The 24149-nt window shown below is 38.6% G+C and overlaps 4 protein-coding genes across 5 annotated transcripts in view; 1 reads left to right on the forward strand and 3 right to left on the reverse strand.

The window, feature by feature from the left end:
- Positions 1 to 2554, forward strand: part of LOC113470885 (YEATS domain-containing protein 4) — a 4140-nt gene extending 1586 nt beyond the window's left edge. The window contains exon 2 of the mRNA XM_026829636.1: positions 1670 to 2554. Within this exon, the coding sequence (XP_026685437.1) occupies positions 1670 to 2259 (590 nt within the window). The 3' untranslated portion in view covers positions 2260 to 2554. The remainder of the gene's footprint in view (positions 1 to 1669) is intronic.
- LOC113470887 (vacuolar protein sorting-associated protein 51 homolog) lies at positions 2431 to 11355 on the reverse strand. Its single transcript, XM_026829640.1, has 5 exons — positions 11341 to 11355; positions 10456 to 10575; positions 10027 to 10146; positions 2803 to 2972; positions 2431 to 2461 (listed from the first exon to the last, which is right to left on the reverse strand). Exons 1-5 carry the CDS (start codon positions 11353 to 11355, stop codon positions 2431 to 2433), a joined length of 456 nt encoding a protein of 151 aa, XP_026685441.1.
- On the reverse strand, positions 5331 to 8447 carry LOC103517603 (vacuolar protein sorting-associated protein 51 homolog). Of its 2 annotated transcripts, none has more exons than XM_026829638.1 (3): positions 8179 to 8447; positions 6253 to 6387; positions 5331 to 6008 (listed from the first exon to the last, which is right to left on the reverse strand). In XM_026829638.1, the coding sequence occupies exons 1-3, from the start codon at positions 8260 to 8262 to the stop codon at positions 5823 to 5825; spliced, it is 405 nt and encodes a 134-aa protein (XP_026685439.1). In that variant the 5' UTR covers positions 8263 to 8447; the 3' UTR covers positions 5331 to 5822. The 2 variants fall into 2 exon arrangements, with proteins under 2 accessions (XP_026685439.1, XP_026685438.1); XM_026829637.1 differs by lacking the exons at positions 5331 to 6008; positions 6253 to 6387 and adding exons at positions 6989 to 7380; positions 7621 to 7755.
- Positions 11053 to 23902, reverse strand: LOC103517604 (protein glass-like). The gene is made up of 6 exons (XM_008482647.2): positions 23580 to 23902; positions 21308 to 21533; positions 20821 to 21002; positions 20158 to 20333; positions 12115 to 12268; positions 11053 to 11639 (listed from the first exon to the last, which is right to left on the reverse strand). Exons 1-6 carry the CDS (start codon positions 23726 to 23728, stop codon positions 11378 to 11380), a joined length of 1149 nt encoding a protein of 382 aa, XP_008480869.1. The 5' UTR covers positions 23729 to 23902; the 3' UTR covers positions 11053 to 11377.
- Between the last annotated feature and the right edge of the window lie 247 nt (positions 23903 to 24149).

Consider the following 24149-nt stretch of genomic DNA (forward strand, 5'->3'; position numbering starts at 1 on the left):
GAAGTTCACGATTTACCGGTATTTTTTAAATCGATTTATTTCGGTATCTAGAAGTCGTAGAAGAAAAAGAAAAATTCTGTTGGTCCTCATTTTTCGAGTAGCAATGTTAGAGGCGGAGTGCCAGTAGGATTAGCTTGGTCGGTAAAGTCCAGGGCTGTAGAGTTGACATGGTGAAGCAATGCTACCACCAGACCTTCCCGTACAGAGTCTACACAGAAATGTTCGAGGAATTTACGATTCTTCAGGGACGAGGCGAACCCGATTTCAGGCTGTAGGAAAAGCTGTGAAAGGAGAGAAATTGCATTAGTCAGTACCCAAGTTGAATGGAATGTGATTTATTCATTTATTTTAGAGGTCTCATAAAGGCGAACAACCTTCATAAGGGTTAAAGAGCAGAATCGAGAAAAGAAGGGAAAAAAATTAACTCTGAAGGTGTTATCGTCCCGAAAGTAAGAGAAAAAACACCGAATAGGAGACAACGAACATTATATCATCTTTTTAGGATAAAATCCACCCCGGGTGGTGCTTGTAAGCGCTAGGTCGCGGGTTTGATTTCAGCCCAGGGCGAACTTTATCCTGAACATATAAGGTTCTCGGAACGGCTGGCTTTTTTCTATCCTGTCCTTCTCTCTTCGCTTTCGGGACGATAAGATCTTTGTTGTCACAGTGTTTTCTATCAAACCTCTTCAAAAAAAGTCTTATTTTTTTTAATTGGGATGCCATACACTGCCTTGGCAAAGCTTGAAATAAGTCTAACCATGGTCTTATGTAGGTATTTCGGTTTTACATAATTATTATAGGTTGTATTTATGCTTTTTATCAACTCAGTACTCTCAGCAGATAGGTAGTGGATATCAACTTACCATCAAGTCCTGCAGTACAGCCTTCACCTTCTCCACTATAGCAACGCCTAGTGGCATCAACTCAGTGGATAGTATATTCTGTCCACTATCATTAGTGGGTGACTGTGTTAGTTTGGTGGAATTAGTGGACATCAACTTACCATCAAGTCCTGCAGTACAGCCTTCACCTTCTCCACTATAGCAACGCCTAGTGGCATCAACTCAGTGGATAGTGTATTCTGTCCACTATCATTAGTGGGTGACTGTGTTAGTTTGGTGGAATTAGTGGACATCAACTTACCATCAAGTCCTGCAGTACAGCCTTCACCTTCTCCACTATAGCAACGCCTAGTGGCATCAACTCAGTGGATAGTGTATTCTGTCCACTATCATTAGTGGGTGACTGTGTTAGTTTAGTGGATAGTAGACTGTGACGTAGGCGAGTTAGAGCATCGCTGAAATGAGCTTTCAGTCGATCTAGATGAGTTTTACACTGACGGCGAGAGGCTTTGATGATAATGTCTTGACTGGTTCTGTGAAATGAGAATAAGGGATGGATTGAATATTTGAATTTGAAACTTCCTTATGTTCAGAATATAAAAATACAAAAGGTTTGTGTTGAAAATAATAATAATGGAGCCGTTGCAAATGGGTAAAAATTATAAATAAATGGTCGATTCCTATGTAAAAAGTTGGGAAAAGTCCAAATCTGAGGTCAAAACTCCGAAATCATTACACCTCTAGGACACATCCTCATTGGAATTTAGATGGGGGCTCATTTCTACAGTACTCTGTTTAATTTCATTGATTCTGATTCTGCTCCCCAGGTAAGAAGCGTGAGAGTGACGGACACACGCACGAGTGGAAGGTCTACATCAAGCCGTACTACAAGGAAGATCTCGCCAAGTACATCAAGAAGGTCTCGTTCAAACTGCACGAATCCTACCCGGTCAACGTTCGCATCCTCACCAAACCACCGTTCGAAATCTCCGAAACCGGTTGGGGAGAATTCGAACTTGTGATTAAGATTTACTTCCACGACCCGAACGAACGACCTGTGACGCTTTACCACATGCTGAAGTTGTTCAAGACGAAAGACGCGGCGTGTGATGCGACCAACAGTCTCCTTTATAATGAGTTTTACGAGGAGATCATTTTCAACGAGCCGACCCTTACGATGTACAAGACTCTCAGTAGCACAGTCCCGCATACTCCGGCCTCTGCGTCGCTTATCGCGGCACACTCGGTCAATTTCGAGTCCGCTAAAGCCAGCACGCTACGCGGTATCATCGAAGCGAAGAAGCGATTGGAGCGAGAGATAGGCGTGTACAAGGATAAGGTAAATATGGGCCGGGAGTTGATTGTGAAACTGAAGACAGACATTGCGTCGAGTAAGCAGGAGAGAGAGGGAGTATGAGAGAGAAGGAAGAGGAGTGGGAGACCGAAGAGAGAGATGAAGAGAGGACGAAAATCAAAAGATTGATTGGAAAAATAAGAGACCTCGGAGGAAATTTAAGTTAGTGAAAAAAAGGACGAAACAAAATAAAAAGAGCGAGAGAGAGAGATTTTAAGTGGAGAAAAAAGTTGTCTACAGCCCACTCAAGTTAACACAGTATTTGCTATCACCCGAGCAACATACAAGTAAAATAAGTTGTATAAATTGTAAATATTATGATCTCAATAAAAACCATTATTAAATAATTTGTACCTTACTATTATTATTTTTTAGTTGCTATGAATTCAACTTTGAGAATTGAAAAATCTGTTACATGGTATGTTATCGGTTGGCCAAGCGCGCCTACCTTATAAGCGCTAGATCGCGGGTTCGACTCCGGCTCGGGGCGGATTTTATCCTAAACAGATAAAGTTCGTTCTCGGAACGGCTGGTTTTCTACTATCCCGTCCTCTCTTCGATTTCGGAACGATAAGACCTCTGTTGTTACGGTTCCCTCTAACAAACCTTTTGAAAAATAAGAAAGTTATAATTACCTCTTTCTGTTTAAACTGCTGTCGTAGCATATCCTTCAACTGTTCCAGAGTATTATAGCAGTCTTGTCGTATGCCTTGAAATGATTCCAAGTTTCCATACTGCTCCAACACTTTCTCTGCATGTAAATAATCTTGAACAGCCTGGGGCTCGATTCCCAGAAAAAAAACACGCTAATTTCGATAGCAAATAGCCAGCGGTAGCGGTGACAGTACGTTGAATACTAACAGTTCCAATTGGATCACTGAAATTAAGCAACGTTGCGCGCGGTTGGTATCTAGATGGGTGACCATCTGGACAATGGCGTGCTTCTGGCTTTTGCCCAGCTCAGGCTGGGTGAAGTTTATGTGAGTAGGCTAAAACCTTCGTCACCAAAGACCGAAGTTATCAAGTAGCGTTAAAGATCTATCTAACCAGAAGTTGCTCACCTATTGATAAACATATCATTATAACAGCTGATCATCAAACACAAATCATTCACATAACCATCTCCACTCTGCGAGCGCAACTGATCTAATACAAAATGATCGAGTTAAAACATAGACCTTCACTTCGTTCGGTCAATAATGTATTTAAAAGGGGTTACCTATGCAGTGAATTTAAAACTTCTAAACCAGACCAGAAGTTACTCACCTATTGATAAACATATCATTATAACAGCTGATCATCAAACACAAATCATTCACATAACCATCTCCACTCTGCTGTACAAATTCCAGTATATCCACACTCGGGTCTAACTGGGTTAGAGATTCGAGCTGGGAACTAAGCCGTAGTTCAGCATGGGATAAATATTCAGAACAGAGACTGGAGGGAGGCTCACGCAGCTGAAGGAGGAGGTGGACCGACTGGGATAGGTCTTTGGCGGTGGCCTGTGAACAGATAAAGTCGGGAGGAAAAAATAAAGAAACACTAATGGCTGAGGACTAAACTTCTTTAAGTTTAAATCTTGGATCCATTTTGATTTCAAAATTTTCAGCCAATCAGATTGCTAGTCCGAGATTTAAAAATTTAAATAAATAAAAAACTTTAAGCAAAATCAGCCTACTCAGATATGACCATAAACAAAAAGTCCCTCAAAAACTTTAAAAAGGAAAAATTGATTTAATAATTAAAAACCTAATAGGTTTTATTCATACTGTCGCGAAACATTAAAAAAGTCCCTTTATTTCATCAGTTTCCTAAAAACTCATTCTGCAAAAAAAAAAACTAAAATTCTTCATTTCTCTTCTTCTTTGTTTTCAGATTTCAACCAAATTGTTCACACATTGCGATAGTTACGTTCTATGTCCAAAGAACAACTTCTGGCAAATCGACAATCTGAAGAACCACTTCAATAAAGAACTGCAACTTCAATAAGTAGCCACCACTTCAATAGACCTCAGTGCTTCCTCCCAAGTGAAATAATCAAGGGGGAACATGGCAACAATAGCAGCACAAATACCTCAACAAATATCACCCGGTGATGATCCCAATAAGAGACTCAAAGATGTGACCATTGTCAAACCTATCATATATGGAAATGTGGCCAAGTATTTCGGTAAGTAATCGAGCCAGCCAGCCTATATTAACACAAAACACAGTTATACCAAGAAACAGGGCTAGAATTCAAGAAATAATGTACCTATTAGTACGAAATAGAGTTTTAAGGGTTTTCGTTTGCTGGATAGTTGGTAGTGCGTCTGCCTTGTAAGCGCTAGGCCGCGGGTTCGATTCCCGCCCGGGGCGGATTTTATCCTGATGGGATAATGAATTTGTCATAGGGATGATATTAAATTTGTTACCAAATACCATCCCCACGACATTATTATAGAATAGAATATACCTTGTTTATCCTGCCAGAATGAGACTGAAAAGTCCCTTTACTCCTGCAGTCTAAACAAGGTCAATAATCTTGAACAGCCTGGATAAAAACATCCAATAGATTTATTAATATTCTCAAAACAAGAACCTTTTTTTTCAATATAAGAGGCAGCCCTTTACCTGCTAAGCATATACAGATTTCATGCCAAAATTTTATCTTAGAAGCCTAGATTAATCTTAGGATAAGAATCTCGTGTAAAAAAAAAAAAAAAAAAAAAAAAAAAAAAAAAAAAAAAAAAAAACCTATTATTTTAACTTTAGTGAGAGATTTATTTGTGAACCATTAACAAGTAAGCATGTGAATAGTTGATCCCATGGGATTTTTCACGCCGAATCGAATGGTGAAACTTTTAGAACTGTCCGACTTACAGTTGAGAAGTTTCATGTAATAGAAAGTCGTGTGATGTTCACACCAGATTTTTTAGTTTGCACACGATTGACAGGTATCGAGTCAATGACGTAGGATGTAGGTATGAGGTTCTTCTTTCGAGTAAAACTCACCACTTCACATTTCTGAGGACAAAAGGATAAAGAGTTTAGGGAAAGCCAATTTTGAATTTGATACAGATCTTGTTGTAATAGAAACATGTCTTGTAAATTTGAGATGGGTTTGAAAATTTTCAAGTCATCAGCATAGAGTAGGAAGTAGGAGTGGGAAATGACTTGAGTGATACCATCTATCATGATAGAGAAGAAAACGTTACCGAGAAGGCTGCCTTGAGGGACTGAAGAGGTAGGATAGTAAGGGGAAGAGAGGATATTGTTGTATTTGACACGGAGTTGGCGATTTTTAAGGTAAGAAGCGAAGAGTTTGACTAATGACAAAGGATATCCGAAGTTATGTAACTTAGTTAACAGTATAGAATGGGACACCCTGTCAAAAGCTGAGCGGATATCGGTGTACACCGTGTCAACTTGGTTACATTGGGGAAGGATAGTAGAGAGGGAGTGAAGGAAGGACGACAGATTAGTAGTAGTGGACCGGGCTCTAGTAAAACCATGCTGGTGTGGAGAAATATTAGCATAGGTGTAGGTACTGATTTTATTAAATATAAGGCGTTCAAAGATTTTCGCCAAAACGTTTAGAGTGGCAATTAATCAAAGGGACACACTGGCAGACAAATTATGTGTTAACCAGCCATCCTACACTTTGAAATTAGCCCACTACCTTGGAAAGTTGATTTTCCTAGCATTACATCAGAAAACCAGTTTACCTCAAGTGTGGAAGATATCTTATCGGAAAATGATATCACTGAGGACATTTTGTTCACTAACAAGTCCATTTCATCCTCCATCTTCTTGAAATCCATCTTCATCTGAAACAAGACAAAATAAATGATTGATAAATCTTAGTATACCTACAATTTCAGTCATGAACTTGGGATCTACAAATTAGTGGTTCAAGTTAAATGATAAAATTCAGTGCAGGTGTAAAATGGTTTAGTATAGTGGTTTCTTTAGAATTTTAGACTTTTAGGCTGTCAACAAGGACATGTGGTCAATTATCTCTCGAGTTTAATATTGTACCACTTTATTGAAAGATGTAAGGAGAAGACTTACCTTTTTGATAGTGTCTGTGGCAGAAATGAACTTGTTGTAGTTTTCATAAACAAGAGTTTGCATATCAGAGTGAAGTGTTTGAGCGTCTCGTTTGATAGCATACTCTTCATCCATTACCTGCTTGAGTGAACATTCCTGAAAACAATCAATCGAATGAGTGTCTTGAACAAGGACTTTTTATTTATGTGTGTATTGAAACACAGGTTGTTTGTAAATATAACACCTAGATCTTTTTTAGTTTGTACACGATTGACAGGTATTGAGTCAATGACGTAGGATGTAGGTATGAGGTTCTTCTTTCGAGTAAAACTCACCACTTCACATTTCTGAGGACAAAGGATAAAGAGTTTAGGGAAAGCCAATTTTGAATTTGGTACAGATCTTGTTGTAATAGAAACATGTCTTGTAAATTTGAGATGGGTTTGAAAATTTTCAAGTCATCAGCATAGAGTAGGAAGTAGGAGTGGGAAATGACTTGAGTGATACCATCTATCATGATAGAGAAGAAAACGTTACCAAGAAGGCTGCCCTGAGGGACTGAAGAGGTAGGATAATAAGGGGAAGAGAGGATATTGTTGTATTTGACACGGAGTTGGCGATTTTTAAGGTAAGAAGCGAAGAGTTTAACTAATGACAAAGGATATCCGAAGTTATGTAACTTAGTTAACAGTATAGAATGGGACACCCTGTCAAAAGCTGAGCGGATATCGGTGTACACCGTGTCAACTTGGTTACATTGGGGAAGGATAGTAGAGAGGGAGTGAAGGAAGGACGACAGATTAGTAGTAGTGGACCGGGCTCTAGTAAAACCATGCTGGTGTGGAGAAATATTAGCATAGGTGTAGGTACTGATTTTATTAAATATAAGGCGTTCAAAGATTTTCGCCAAAACGTTTAGAGTGGCAATTAATCAAAGGGACACACTGGCAGACAAATTATGTGTTAACCAGCCATCCTACACTTTGAAATTAGCCCACTACCTTGGAAAGTTGATTTTCCTAGCATTACATCAGAAAACCAGTTTACCTCAAGTGTGGAAGATATCTTATCGGAAAATGATATCACTGAGGACATTTTGTTCACCAACAAGTCCATTTCATCCTCCATCTTCTTGAAATCCATCTTCATCTGAAAACAAGACAAAATAAATGATTGATAAATAAGTATACCTACAATCTCAGTCATGAACTTGGGATCTACAAATTGATGGTTCAAGTTAAATGATAAAATTCAGTGCAGGTGTAAAATGGTCTAGTATAGTGGTTTATTCAGACTTTTAGGCTGTCAAATTATTAGGACATGTGGTCCCTTTATCTCTCGAGTTAAATATTGTACCACTTCATTGAAAGATGTAAGGAGAAGACTTACCTTTTTGATAGTGTCTGTGGCAGAAATGAACTTGTTGTAGTTTTCATAGACGAGAGTTTGCATATCCGAGTGTAGTGTTTGGGCATCCCGTTTGATAGCATACTCTTCATCCATTACCTGCTTGAGTGAACATTCCTGAAAACAATCAATCGAATGAGTGTCTTGAACAAGGACTTCTGTTACACAATATGGGATTACTTGTTTATTTTTTGAAGAGAAACCTAGTTAGGTAGGTAAGTTGTGTATGAAATGTTTCCTTGCAATGAAAAGAGAGAAAAAAATAAAAACAATAGGGAGATCCTGCAAAAAATAAAAAAAGCCAGCCTGCCTGCTTAGCTAGGAAGGTACTGTGCCTGTCTTGGGAACACAAAGTGAGGGGGTTCAATTCCTGCCTGGGATGTACTTTATCCTAAAAAGATAAGGTTTGTTCTTGGAACAGCTGGCTGTCTCCTATCTTATCCTCCTCTCTATAATTCTGGGACAATCACACCTTGTTGGTTCAGTTCCCCCTTTGAAACCTCTTCAAAAAAGAAAATGAAGCATGAACTGAAAACTTACCCTCAGCAGTTTTTCCAGATACAGATCAGAGTTGAAACTTGGACTATCTATGTCATATGGGTTGCCTCCACTAGATTTTGACATCTTCTGATGCGGAGATCAACTGTAAAGTGTTGGAACTTTCTCAAATTCCGTAGACTAATCCAAAGGAATAGATATTCTTGTAGGATTGATTTTAAATCAAATTTAGATAAGAAATCAGTTTGAAATCCATATTTTTCACAAAATTTGGAGAGAAGGACAATTTTTCTGCATTTTGGGTACTTGGCTTTTTTTATCAATAATTTGAATTTTCCCGCGGAATGAAAATATTTTGAGGAGGGAACACAAAAAATGTTCGAACACAGCCCGAGCTTTTGCACTGTTGCCCTACCATGGCTGTTGCCAGATCTAGCATTATGCACAAACGAGTTTATTATGCACGCCACGCTATTGTGCATAATTTTATAATGTAAGTTAGGTATGTAAGCGCTAGCTTGCGGGTTCGATTCCCGCCCGGAGTGAACTTTATCCTAAACCTAAATAAATTTTAAGGTTCTTTCTCACTTCTCAGATCGATTGGATTTCTGCTATCCTGTCTTTCTTCTCTCTTCAATTTTGGATGATAAGTAAAGACCTCTCCGTTGTTCCTGTTCTATCATAAAGTCAAACTTTCTTGACTTGGCGGGGCGGAGCGCTACCGCGCTCCTTAATATCTCTTCAAAAAAGAATTGCTAGTGGAAGGTAAAAATAAAAAATATACGAATAAATTAAGTGCTCTCTGTATTTATCTAAGTGAATATATAATTTTATAATAATAAATAATACATAGGTACCTACTTATAAATAAAATATCTAGGTACCTACTTATTTTTTACAAGAACCGATAATCAAGAATAATTAAGTAGGATAATGTGAACTTTCTGAAGAAGACAAAAAGTACTGATATCCTCTGTAAAATCATGTTTGGAGGGAACAAATAAGGACCTTATAAACAAAATTATTTTAGGATAACTCTGACTAGAATGGGATTTTTGATTTGAGATTGAAATTGAAATTATTTACTAAGTCGTGTGCATTCTGCATACAACATCATTTACCTATTGGACAATAAATACATGGTTAAAAATTTATTGATATTTCAGTGAGATAGGTAAGTATCTACAAAATTCTACAGTTAATATAAGGTATAAAAATTATAATTTATAATACATACAAGTAAATAGGTATGACTCCGATAAATTACATATTTTCATGTACACATGAATCTACAAACAATCGTACACCTAAAAAAGAAACCTATTTTTTTTTTTTTTTTTTTTTTTTTTTTTTTTTAGTTTTTCACAGCCTGGGTAAAAACATCCAATAGATTTATTAATATTCTCAAAACAAGAACCTTTTTTCAATATAAGAGGCAGCCCTTTACCTGGTAAGCATATACAGATTTCATGCCAAAATCTTCTCTTAGAATCATAGATTAATCTTAGGATAAGAATCTCGTGTAAAAAAAATGATATCAAATAAAACATACCTATACTTATATATCTTGTTAGCACTATACATAAAAAGCCAACCTAGAGGCTCAGGTGTAGGGACCAAGGGTCCCTCTTATCTCCACGAACCTACAAATCATGTATTGCCCATTTCACTGGAATTTCATCCATGTCCTCTACTTTTTGTTCAGATACATTATACCAACCGCACGCAACGTTCGTTAACCTCAGTGATCCATTGGGAACTAATAAATTCAACAGACTACCTATTGTACATGGCAGTTCTAACTTAGAACCACTTGCGTAAATAATTTGATCTTCACTTCAGCAGCAATTAGTGCTTACTACTGAATCTGACTTTATCTTTCCTCTTTACCTGCTCATACTTGTTCTCCTGTATTTGGGACTTCAACTTGCTTGGTAGCTTGAATAAGAACTGCAACTTCTTCAGCAAACTATCAACACTTGATAACTTCTCTATCTGTTCTCGATTACCCTGAAACCCAAAAGCCAACTTGGAGGCTCAAGTGTGGGTCCCTAAGGGCTTATCTCCACGAACCTACAAATCATGTCTTGCCATTTCACTGGAATTTCATCCATGTCCTCTACTTATTGTTCAGATACATTATACCAACCGCACGCAACGTTCCTTAACCTCAGTGATCCATTGGAAACTGGTAAATTCAACAGACTACCTATTGTACATGGCAGTTTTAACTTAGAACCACTTGTGTAAAGAATTTGATCTTTGCTTCAGCAGCAATTAGTGCATACTATTGAATCTGAGTTTATCTTTCCTTTTTACCTGCTCATAATTGTTCTCCTGTATTTGGGACTTCAACTTGTTTGGTAGCTTGAATAAGAACTGCAACTTCTTCAGCAAACTATCAACACTTGATAACTTCTCTATCTGTTCTCGATTACCCTGAAACCCAATGAAACAATTGAATAGAATCACTACAGAAAATATTTGAAATTATCATACAAATTCAAGGAAATGTGGAACATAAAAAGAAATAATAATAATAAAAGAAGACAATAAGGCCCTAAATCCAATGAGGAAAGTTCTTTTTTATTAGACACATTTTCAAAATATAATTCAATTCAGACAAACTGTAGAAGATTTACAATTTTTTTTTTTTTTTTTAATTTTAATTAAGTTTATTATGCTGTTAACACACATTATGCACAATTTACAATTACAATATTCTTAATTCTAATCTTAATACTAAGTTTCTAACTAATCTTAATCTATGTTGCAATGATTTCGAGTGGGTATAATAAAACTATAAAATGACTAGAGAGTACAGAGTTAATCTACGTTACCCTATTATCAGCCTAGTTGGCTTTGTTGGTAGCGCGTCTGCCTTGTAAGCGCTAGGCCGCGAGTTCGATTTCCGTCCGGGGCGGAGTTTATCCTGAAGGGATAATGTAGTCTCGGAACAGTTGTTGGCTTTCTTCGATTCTGTCCTATTTCTCTGTGCCATTTCGGGACAAAATTAAATGGGTAATCATTCAAATTTTTGAGTAGGAAGGAGTGTGTTGAGCTACAAACACTGGACAACGGTAACTTGACTATAAAGCTGTGACCACACATAGTCGACCGGCCATCGATCCATGTCGACTGAACCGTCCACACTGCCTCGACAACATAGATTCCTCGTCGTTGATCGACTATGTTTGAACACACCTGGTTTACTCCCATGTAGATGCTTTGTAAGCACAGTTCACACTGGCAACATATTGTACTGACTCCCATGTACTCGCATATGCCGGTTCAAGTTCCCAGACTGCGAGAACCGAAGCAAGCACAGTTTACACTGGTACGGTTTCTCGCCCGAATGAATGCGCAGATGTTTGGTGAGGGTAGAAGAATCGGAAAAGGCCTTCTTACACAATCGACAGCGGTAGGGGCGTTCGCCGCTGTGCGTACGCATGTGAGTGGTGACGGAGGAGGACTGACTGAAGCGACGGTCACAGATTGGACACCTGGGGAAGGGGCGAATATGTTTTTAGCTAATGTCAAGAATTGACCATTTTAGGCCATTGAAAGGTCGAGTATTAAGGTAAATCTACGCTATGGTCGGTCCATAACGGTCAACCTACCTCGGTGGTGTAGTGGTGAAGACGTTCATTTGTTATCAGTTCTAACCGAGGTACCTATGGAACATTATCCTCAACATTTTTGAGATTTTTGTTGTTGTTATTGTTGTAGCGGCTTCAGCTGTAGCCGAATGGTGATGGTAGAATGAAGAAAAAGGTTTGTTTATCTGCCATACCTACACCAGGGTGATGGTCTCTAGCCATGTTTAATTGGCTCGTCCTGAAACGCAGTCAACCAACCATCCATCGTGACTTGTGCTCATCTTCAAAAGTGGAGAGAACCTTCAGAAGAACTACCAGCTAGCTAGAATGGTTTGGGTTAGCTGTTCTCCTCCCTGTTTTTAGATAGACTATATCTTACCTGAATGGTTTCTCTCCACTATGAGTTCTAACATGGGCTGTCAGGTTGGCTGCCTGACTAAAGCTCTTGTTGCAGTCTTCACAGCGGTATGGTTTCTCGCCACTATGGGTTCTCAGGTGAGTCTTGAGCGTGCTGGGACGGGCGTAGGTTTTACCTGGAATGAATTGGATGAGGATGAGTCTGATTCCTGAGTTTAGAGGTCCTTAAAAAAAAAAAAAAAAAAAAAGTTTGATAGAACTTCCCCTAGAACTCTAGGACATTTCCTTACCTGGTGAGGATGTACGGTATAGCTGAGCGAGGCGGTGGGGAACTGTTGGGGTGCCCCCACCTGATAGGGGGCCCCGGGGTCCCCATAGGGGGGTGGGGTCATCTGGCCTGGATGCACCACTGCGTGCTTGAGAGAGAGGAGCACATCGGCCACGTCGTGAGGGGGCTTGCCCATACCACTCCCTGGACACTCCGATCTGGGGAGAATGAAGAAAAATTAGGAAGGGTTTAAAAAAGTATAAGACTGTGTCCACACAGCCGTCGATGCACCGTCGACTCGCTGAGACCGCGGCGTACACTACCTCGACATCTAGTCGATCGACGGCTTCGATTATGAGTGGACCCTCCTTGACAACCAGGTGGAAAAAAATTGTTGTTCAGAGAACTCTAGATTATAACTCATAATAAAATTTATTCAGAAAAAAGTTCCTATGGAATTAGATCTGAAGATCCAGCCAACAATTTAATGAGCAGGTAAATGCTGTTGAAGAGGTTAGTCTACACGCCCCTGCAGTCAACTGAAATATTGATCAATGTGGACTGGAACCCATATGAAATTTATAGGTAAAGTAGGTAAGGTCAGATGATTTTGGTGGATTGAAAATGAACTTCATGGAGCAATTGACTTTTATTAGATGTTAGATGTGAAAGGTATAGACCAAATTACATCAAACTCGCCAATCCCTTTGGGAGTTATGGCGAAAGGAAATATTTCTTGAAGTAGGTACACTATTTCCTTTTTGACTTGTTTAACATAATTGATGAATTTTCAACTTTGGATTAGTCCCCCAGCCCCCAGCCTATTTCTACTTCACTTACCTGTACTGATTATGTTGGTGACAATAATAATAACTATGACTCATTCCTATCCAGTTTGGTACTTGAATTTGTTTATCATTTATTGGGTATGTCACAGTTACCCATTGTTATTATTTGTTAGTTGTTATGATTGTACCTTTGTATTTTAGAAATGGGGATTTTGTTATCAGACATTACATTCCTAAACTTGAAGTCCAATTTCCCAAAAACTTGTTAACCTAAATAAATAAATATGTTGAAAATGTTGAAATTAATTAATTTCTTTTGATCGAGAAGGTAGATTAAATGGTTGCCAAATAGGTAATTACAGATGCACTGAATAATTTACAAAAGTTAATGAGGTGTCAATGATTTTGATACTTTTTGATTAATTACTTTTTGATTGAACTTTTTGATTAATTTTCCGTCGGACTCAACCACTAAATATCGGAAAGAAAAGCGAAAACACCGTCTAAGTCAAAAAATAAAGAAGTTATTCCGTCAACCAATGCTTTTTTTATGATTCTTTTTACCTATGTAAATATATAAAAAGTTGAAGAACTTCAAATGAACAAAAAGTATACTTTTTTACAAACAGCCAGAGGAGGAGGGGTAATTGGAAAATGCATCGGAATGGGGAGAGACTCTGAAGCCACAAGAAGTAGGTTGGACAAAAAAAAATTGCGTCAAATGATCGAGAGGAAAAACGAAAAAAAAAGCTATGTACCTACCTTCAAGTACAAAAGAATTTGAAAAAAAAAAAACGAGTAAAATAAGTAATAATAATACTAAAAACATTTTGAAATAAAAAAATATACTAATAATACTTACCTACCTAATAATAATGTAATAGAAAGTCGTGTGATGTTCACACCAGATTTTTTTTATGTTATTTGTACCTATCTTGGATCTTTTCTTTCGATGATGAATTTGCAAGTATTCCTTTCTTCTTCCTCTTCTTCTTCTTCTTCTTCTTCTTCTTCTTCTTCTTCTTCTTCTTCTTCTTCTTTTAAAAGGTTTGGTAAAGGGAACTGAAAACTTTGAGGTCTTATCGTCCCGAAAACGAAGAGAGAAGGACGACATCACAGGAGAAAGTCAGCCGTTCCGAGAACGAACCTTATCTGTTTAGGATAAAGTTCGGCCCGGAATCGAACCACGTACAAGGCATATCCAATACCCTCCAATCTAATTAGGCCAGCTAAATCGAGTTTTTAGGATCCCAATCTGGTTTACTAAGAGCTTGGTAGAACTATTTTAAATATTCTAAGGACACCCTGTTTGTATCGATATGAATTCAATCCTCATGTTGTCTACACTTTGTTCTTCATTACTGATTCATAATATCGTAGATTATTATAGATAGGAACCTATGTGAGCAGATAGTCTTTCTTAATCATATTGGTATTTATTTACAATATTTCACGTCCATTTTCTCGGTCCATAAGATCTTTACAGAATCTTGCTCATCTTGTTCTAGGTATTGCCTATTTGTAGATATAGTTCCTCTATTTAGGTTCTCTTTTCTAGTTAGGTATTTTGGCTGATTTTAATAAATGAAAATTTTCAATACAAAAAGGAATTTTCTCTAATAATTTTCAGGACTGGTTCAGTTTCCTATCAGGTCGAAGTTTTTTGGCTTTGGTCCAGACTTCCAGAGTCACGGTCGCAGTAATGGTTGGCCCAAAGGTAACACGCTTGCTTGTCATGCATAGGTCTCTGATTCGATATCCAACATCAATTGAAAAACGAGTACAATTTTTTCTCGATGGTGGGAATCGAACCCAGGACCTTCTGCATGAAGTCTTGACAGGATAGGAAGGAAACGGTTCAAGCTATAACTTGAGAGGGCAGAGGGTAACCAAATACCATAATATATCAAATACATAGATATAGTTTATATGTACTGGTATACCAAATACCTACAGCTATAGTGTACCTATGTATACTGGTTTACCAAATACATATATAGCTACAAATATACCTACCTACATATTATAGGTTGTATCTCCGGTGTAATATTGTACTGGTTTAGGGTGCACTCAGGCAGAATAAGGAGAGCGTTTTTTTCCCAACATTTTGTGGGAGTGTTGTGTCTAGTCTCAGAATAATGTGTAGAATTATGAGTAGGTACCAACTTTAGGTATGTGCCATAAATCATAATGAAATTTATTGTGATAAAAAAACCCAATTTTATTATCTGAGCGCACGGCAGTGCGCCAGGTTAAGTTTTATTTTTCTTAATAAATAAGTAATAGAAAGTAAAAATAAGGTTTGATAGAGAGAACGGTAGGTACCCATTATTTCTGCTACGATGATAAATTTTCCACATTTTCCTTTTTGGCCACGCCCCCTTTCTCCCTCCATTTTTTTCTCTGCTCAGATTTTTCTTCTCTGTTTCTTCTTCTTTTTTTTTGGATTTTTCTGGATGCTTTTCCTCGCCTGTCTTATTTTTATGTTATTTATACCTATATCTTGGATCTTTTCTTTCGATGATGAATTTAATTGCAAGTATTCCTTTCTTCTTCTTTTAAAAGGTTTGGTAAAGGGAACTTTGAGGTCTTATCGTCCCGAAAACGAAGAGAGAAGGACGTCATAACAGGAGAAAGTCAGCCGTTCCGAGAACGAACATTATCTGTTTAGGATAAAGTTCGGCCCGGAATCGAACCACGTACAAGGCATATCCAATACCCTCCAATCTAATTAGGCCAGCTAAATCCAACCTTTTTACTTTCTATTACTTTCCTTATCCTATAGGAAGGAAAGTAATGTAATCGGGTCAATTTATTTTACCTTGGAGCAGAATGTACTCTGCTAGCAAGTGCTAAAAGCTAAAAGAACTCCATTTTTAATGAGTTGACTGAAAACCTGAGTTGTAAAACTTGCTTTCCTGCAAGTCACAAATAGTCTAAAGGGCAGAACCTAATCTACCAAACAACTATAGATAAGTAGGCACTGATTACCTACACCTACCTATAAATCTATTCAAAAACAAAGAAGTGATAAAGGATTAAACCCAAACTTACCAAGTAAAATCACACATAATCCATCCAAAAACAGTTGCACACAACTGATGACCGTTGAAAGTTGGAAAATATGAAACTACTTAACAAAGACACCACAACATTGTACATGGTGTCTGTCTTGTGTGTACCTTTACTTGAGATACCTAGGTAAATACAAAACTTACTAAGTAATACAACTCGTAAAACTAAACTTACTCTCGTACTTACAACTTGTAAGGCCATCCACTCACGACAAGACGGTATGACAGACCCAGACCTGTCAGATCGCGGTCTGTCAGACTGTCTGAGCGTAAATGGCGGGGATGAAATAAAACTAGCATTAAGTCAGTCAAAAATGTCACGCATCACAATATTTTCGACATCCTTCCATGCTTCCTTTGGAGCAAAAGGATCATTTAGGGCAGTTGCTCCTACACCTAAGCATCAGAGTGGGCTTTTTAATTGTGTATGGAGCCAGCCTAGTTAGCTTAGTTGGTAGTGCGTCTGCCTTGTAAGCGGTTCGATTCCCGCCCGGGGCGGATTTTATCCTCATGGGATAATGTTCGTTCTCGGAACGGCTGCAGGCTTTCTCCTATCCTGTCTTCCTTCTCTCTTCGATTTCGGGACGATAAGACCACACAAAGACACCAAAAATATCTAGTTATAAGTATGTAGTTAACACACTGAAAAAGTAAACGTAGTTATCCGATGATTTTATTTCGGGAAAAAGGTGAAAATCCAATTTCCAAAAAATCGGAAACGGTTATTACAATTCACGATTTAAATTATCACGCGATTTAAAATCTAAAAAAATCCCGATTTAAAATTGTTTTAGAATGACAAACACGCCCCTGAACTAAAATATTAATTAATTTGTCAATTAGATAAATAGATATTCAAAAGATGATCATCGGGTCTTTTTTATGGGAGTTCAGGGAGATTATCACTAGAAGGGAGATTATCACAAGACAACCCTTCGGCAACATTGAAAAAAGGCACCAAAAGTAGTGATAGGTAGATAGGTAATCCTTCAAGAAAGACACGGAAAATATTGATAAAATTGATTGATTATTAGAATAAATTGATTAAAATATTGATGAAAAATACCTACTCGTAAAATCACTGTTGAACGATGTTAAAAATATCAATAAAACTGATTCCTAATAATCAATCAATGAAAATCCACAATCCACACTGCGCGGGGTTGAAACACTTTTTATCACTTGCTAATGTGTCGTCTCCACTAACAATAAAAACCAATATGTAGCTAACTTTCCAATGAAAATGAAATAGGAACAAGAAGAAGAAGAAGAAGAAGAAAAAGAAGAAGAAGAAGAAGAAGAAGAAGAAGAAGAAGAAGAAACAGAAAAAATAGGATGGACTTAGGAAAGCAGACGTGTTTGTAGCTAAAGTTTCAAGATACATTGTAACCCCCTACACATCAGTATCCCTTGCTTTGAAAACTATCGAGTATTGAGTTACATATATGACATGGTGAAGTTTGTACAGGGTATTCAGATTTGATTTGATGATTAAACTTTTAAAAAATTAAAGTCTAATCATGATCGTGAGGTAAAACTTTCAATTAAATCTAATCATGAATACATAATGGCAAAGTTGACTGAAATCTAATCAATTATTTATTTGTGGTGATAATTAAGAGCCTCTGCACTAATATTTTTTGTGGATCTCACAGACAGACCCCTACGATTCGGGGGTCTTGAGCTAGCTCTCTGGCCTTGATGGCACCTTGTGGTATCCTCTTAATGGGATAGTATATGGACTCACAGCTTTTCTCTGGAATAAACCTGAGTGTGCGGACTCTTTAGAGGTTCTACAGGTGAATTTTGGAGAAACTGAAGAGGTTGATATATACCAGTGAGGGTACTTCTCGGTTCCATCAAGGCCGGGGGACAGCAGCTCGGGCAGGGGAAAAAATACTGGTCACAATAGATCTACAGAGGTCGCAGTGTTAATTGCATACTCTCTCAGGAGAGGAGCAACCAGTCCCATAATAGAATAGAATAGAATAGGGGAAGTTAAACTGGGAGTAGACTAACGTTTGTTCCCACAAGAAACCTAACCAGCATCAGAGAATCAGGGATAGCTAGCACTTATTCATTTAGTACGTTTGTTCCCACAAGAAACCTAACGAGCATCAGAGAATCAGGGATAGCTAGTACTTTTTCATTTAGTTCAATCTGCGTCCATCCTCATGAGGTAATAAAATGTCCTAGGGGCAACGGGATATTAAACTAGGAACAGACTAGCGCGTCTCTATGGGACTATAGTTAAATAGAGAGAAGAAGAGTTAGCCCTTAGCCCTAACCAAGATATCTACTAGAATAGAATAGAATAGGGGAAGTTAAACTGGGAGTAGACTAACGTTTGTTCCCACAAGAAACCTAACCAGCATCAGAGAATCAGGGATAGCTAGCACTTATTCATTTAGTTCAATCTGCTTCGAGTGCTATACCGTCCATCCTCATGAGGTAATAAAATGTCCTAGGGGCTACGGGATATTAAACTAGGAGCAAACTAGCGCGTCTCTATGGGACTATAGTTAAACAAAGAGAAGAAGAGTTAGCCCTAACCAAGATATCTAAATACGTAGCTAGCTGTCAGTTTTTTTTTTTTTTTTTTTTTTTTTTTTTTTTGGAAGGTTTCATCTATTTCGAACGGGTAATGGCTGTCTTACAAGAGACCAGTTGGTAGTCCAGCTACTGGCCTCGTAGAAAAACCTCTGGCATCCAGTAAAATTTCAGTCCAATTGAATAAAATACACTACCTTGTCTACAGCTAGAAATCCAATTGATTCTGGCCAACTAACTGAATTGAAATGTTACTGGACCTCAGTAGAGTAGTGTTTACCTGAGGCCATTGAGGCCTGTAACTGTACTGCCTATAAATCCAAGTCTTCACAAGGCGCGGAGGTTTTTCGTGGTCATATACCGTCACTTTGGCGCGGTGTATGGTTGACAATGACGAGATTTCTGTCTTTATAATTTTACCAATCTGTTTATGCTCACCACACACTATCAGGTAGACCTGATGACAGGTACTCCCGATCAGGCCTATCTGATAGTGTGTGTGCTCATGGCTCTTGGGGTGTCAGGTGTACCTGTCAGTGAGTGGGTGGCCTTATGAATCCCACTCACGCTCAGACCTGAGCGTGAGTGGTGGGCACGAATCCTCTTTCACCAAACTCTCCTCTTCACAGATGGTATCGGTGTCACCAAACGGAACTAACTACGGGCCGGGCCAGTACGGATGCACAATGGACGGTCAATGGAGCGGTCATCATCAGACGACCATGTTTCCCGCGATGAGTGTGAACGTGTCCATGAATATGACCATGCATCCCACCTACCCTAATACCATGGACCCTATGAGCTGTGGACAGGTAAGGGGTTAACAACATATTCTGGATTAACTCTTAAGCTTAGATCCCAACAGCCACATTTCTTTTGTTTCGCAACACTAGGGCAAATGTTGAGAAACAAACTTTTCGAATGTTGAGCAACTTTCAAGGTACTACTGACTTACTAAAAACCAAGAAAAATGTTTCAAATGTAGGTAAGTCTGGAGAGTGAAAAAGGTATCAGGTAGACCTGAATCGAACAGAGAAGAAGGATAGGATAGGATAGGATAGGATAGGAGGAAGCCGGCCGTTCCAAGGTCGAATATTATCTGTTCAGGGAAAGCCAGGATAAAGGAAAATAAACGCCTCTAAGGAAGTACCTACTTTGCGGTCCTGGGGGGAAGGATATAGTTTGCCCTGGCCGGGAATCGAAACCGTGACCTAGCTCTTACGAGGCAGATCGCGCTACTCTCCAAGCTGCTCACAAATAAAATTTGTGAATCTTAGATTACACAGGTATAGGTAAATGCTTACTTCTACGAAATAAAAAGGACATAATAGGTAAATGTTTTCCCTACATATATAGGTATACGGCACAAATTAGGGGGCACTCACCACATATCCGGCATAGGTTGGGTTTCCCATCTCCACCGTCTTCAGATCCTGATGAACTCAGAGGCACAGATGTGCTTAGTTTGGGACGTTTGGGCGGCTTTTGACTGCATATACCAGACTGATGATGAAACGAGGGGGGCGGCGAGGGTATGAATTGCGGCTGAGGTTTGACTGGACTGGGGAGCAGGAGAGAATTGAGGTGGATTAGACTCTGGATTTATTTTTATTATTATTATTTTTTTTTTTTACAAAAGTCAAAGGTAAAAAGGGAAGGAAAAGGACTGAAGGACGACGAGAAGAGGGGGAGAAGAAGGAGGAGAAAACGAAGAAGATGAAAAGGAGGAGAAGGAAGAGGAAGAAGGAGGAAGAAGAAGAAGAAGAAGAGGACGAACAAGGATTCAGATAAAAATGGGTAACTCATCATATGAAAATAAAACCAGGTATACCGTATATTAGGCTCTAAATGTATGTGAAAACATAGACGACGCTGTCGATCGACGTCGACTGAGACTGTACACTGTCTAGACAACATACATGTAGATTCACCTCTTCACCTTGTCGATCCACCATCAATTGACGGAGTCGACTATATGTGGACATAGATTTAAAGAGAAAAACACAAGAAAGCAGCAAAACAAACCCCAAGCCGCGCTTTTCTCTCACCTCGTACATATAAACTGCGGCTCAGCCGATTGCTGCATAAACTGTTGTTGACTCTGAGGTCTAAAGTCAGCAGTAAAACTGTACGTAGCTGAAGGTGGTCCATAGTTTCCACTGCTGATCTGATCTGGAGATAGGAGGCCTTGCGATTGATACACGGTGTTGTCACTAGGTGTCCACTGCATCTGAAAGAGTTAAGGAAAATTATCTAGGTACTAAAACAGTTAGGCCGACCACTCATTATCAGGTAGACCTGAGAAAGGTCCGCTTGTCAGGTCTACCTGATACTATTTTCACTCTCCAGACTTACCTACTTTTGAAACATTTTTCTTGGCTTTTAGTAAGAGGTAGTAGGGTAGTACCTTGAAAGTTGCTCAACATTCGAAACGTTTGTTTCTCAACATTTGCGCTAGTGTTGCGAAACAAAAGAAATGTGGCTGTTGGGATCTAAGCTTAAGAGTTAATCCAGAATATGGTGTTAACCCCTTACCTGTCCACATGTCATAGGGTCCATGGTATTAGGGTAGGTGGGATGCATGGTCATATTCATGGACACGTTCACACTCATCGCGGGAAACATGGTCGTCTGATGATGACCGCTCCATTGACCGTCCATTGTGCATCCGTACTGGCCCGGCCCGTAGTTAGTTCCGTTTGGTGACACCGATACCATCTGTGAAGAGGAGAGTTTGGTGAAAGAGGATTCGTGCCCACCACTCACGCTCAGGTCTGAGCGTGAGTGGGATTCATAAGGCCACCCACTCACTGACAGGTACACCTGACACCCCAAGAGCCATGAGCACACACACTATCAGATAGGCCTGATCGGGAGTACCTGTCATCAGGTCTACCTGATAGTGTGTGGTGAGCATAAACAGATTGGTAAAATTATAAAGACAGAAATCTCGTCATTGTCAACCATACACCGCGCCAAAGTGACGGTATATGACCACGAAAAACCTCCGCGCCTTGTGAAGACTTGGATTTATAGGCAGTACAGTTACAGGCCTCAATGGCCTCAGGTAAACACTACTCTACTGAGGTCCAGTAACATTTCAATTCAGTTAGTTGGCCAGAATCAATTGGATTTCTAGCTGTAGACAAGGTAGTGTATTTTATTCAATTGGACTGAAATTTTACTGGATGCCAGAGGTTTTTCTACGAGGCCAGTAGCTGGACTACCAACTGGTCTCTTGTAAGACAGCCATTACCCGTTCGAAATAGATGAAACCTTCCAAAAAAAGGTGTCCACACAGCCGTCGATGCACCGTCGACTCGCTGAGACCGCGGCGTACACTACCTCGACATCTAGTCGATCGACGGCTTCGATTATGAGTGGACCCTCCTTGACAACCAGGTGGAAAAAAATTGTTGTTCAGAGAACTCTAGATTATAACTCATAATAAAATTTATTCAGAAAAAAGTTCCTATGGAATTAGATCTGAAGATCCAGCCAACAATTTAATGAGCAGGTAAATGCTGTTGAAGAGGTTAGTCTACACGCCCCTGCAGTCAACTGAAATATTGATCAATGTGGACTGGAACCCATATGAAATTTATAGGTAAAGTAGGTAAGGTCAGATGATTTTGGTGGATTGAAAATGAACTTCATGGAGCAATTGACTTTTATTAGATGTTAGATGTGAAAGGTATAGACCAAATTACATCAAACTCGCCAATCCCTTTGGGAGTTATGGCGAAAGGAAATATTTCTTGAAGTAGGTACACTATTTCCTTTTTGACTTGTTTAACATAATTGATGAATTTTCAACTTTGGATTAGTCCCCCAGCCCCCAGCCTATTTCTACTTCACTTACCTGTACTGATTATGTTGGTGACAATAATAATAACTATGACTCATTCCTATCCAGTTTGGTACTTGAATTTGTTTATCATTTATTGGGTATGTCACAGTTACCCATTGTTATTATTTGTTAGTTGTTATGATTGTACCTTTGTATTTTAGAAATGGGGATTTTGTTATCAGACATTACATTCCTAAACTTGAAGTCCAATTTCCCAAAAACTTGTTAACCTAAATAAATAAATATGTTGAAAATGTTGAAATTAATTAATTTCTTTTGATCGAGAAGGTAGATTAAATGGTTGCCAAATAGGTAATTACAGATGCACTGAATAATTTACAAAAGTTAATGAGGTGTCAATGATTTTGATACTTTTTGATTAATTACTTTTTGATTGAACTTTTTGATTAATTTTCCGTCGGACTCAACCACTAAATATCGGAAAGAAAAGCGAAAACACCGTCTAAGTCAAAAAATAAAGAAGTTATTCCGTCAACCAATGCTTTTTTTATGATTCTTTTTACCTATGTAAATATATAAAAAGTTGAAGAACTTCAAATGAACAAAAAGTATACTTTTTTACAAACAGCCAGAGGAGGAGGGGTAATTGGAAAATGCATCGGAATGGGGAGAGACTCTGAAGCCACAAGAAGTAGGTTGGACAAAAAAAAATTGCGTCAAATGATCGAGAGGAAAAACGAAAAAAAAAGCTATGTACCTACCTTCAAGTACAAAAGAATTTGAAAAAAAAAACGAGTAAAATAAGTAATAATAATACTAAAAACATTTTGAAATAAAAAAATATACTAATAATACTTACCTACCTAATAAAATGTAGAAAAAAAAATCCAACAAAATAGCAGCAAAAAAAAAATAATGATAAAAAAAGGGGGAAAATGAAAGGTAAAACCTAAAAAAGCTTTAAAGGTTCGAGAAAACGGGGGCGAAACGACTTACTTGAGGTTCCCCGCGTTTGAACAAGGACTAAACGGGAACAGGCTAGGCAATGGGTCGAGGTCCAGGGGGGGTAAAGAGAAAGAACCCATATCTTCGACCCAGTCCAGCCCATAGTGAGTTGGGTTGTTCGGGACATAACAGCTTTCCATGGTAGATCCTAACAGAGTCGAAAGCTGTCGCCAAGTCTATGAACGCATGATCGGCGGCCCCGGGATGAGAGTTCGGCGGTTTTTTTCCGCTTGAGCCGCATGGTTTGTGCGGGTTTAGTGGGGGATGGTGGCCGCCTGACCGCCAAGCGTTTACCCCCCGCGGAGTCTTTGGATGGATCTGAAATGAAAATGAAGTTTGAGAACAACATTGTCCCCAGATATTGTTTTATCCTTATTACTATTATGTATGTACGTTACCAATTTTATTTTAAACATGTAATTTTTCCATTGTACCTATCGACCTTTGTATAAATTTATATGAAAAATAAATAAAGCTACATTACAATAAAATCAATACACAAGAGAATTTTGAAGGCCACGTTATATCCTTTTACAACTAAACAGAAAAGAGAAGAATTAA

The sequence above is a fragment of the Diaphorina citri genome, unplaced genomic scaffold (assembly GCF_000475195.1).
Source record: "Diaphorina citri unplaced genomic scaffold, Diaci psyllid genome assembly version 1.1 scaffold1905, whole genome shotgun sequence".
Lineage (NCBI taxonomy): Eukaryota > Metazoa > Arthropoda > Insecta > Hemiptera > Psyllidae > Diaphorina > Diaphorina citri.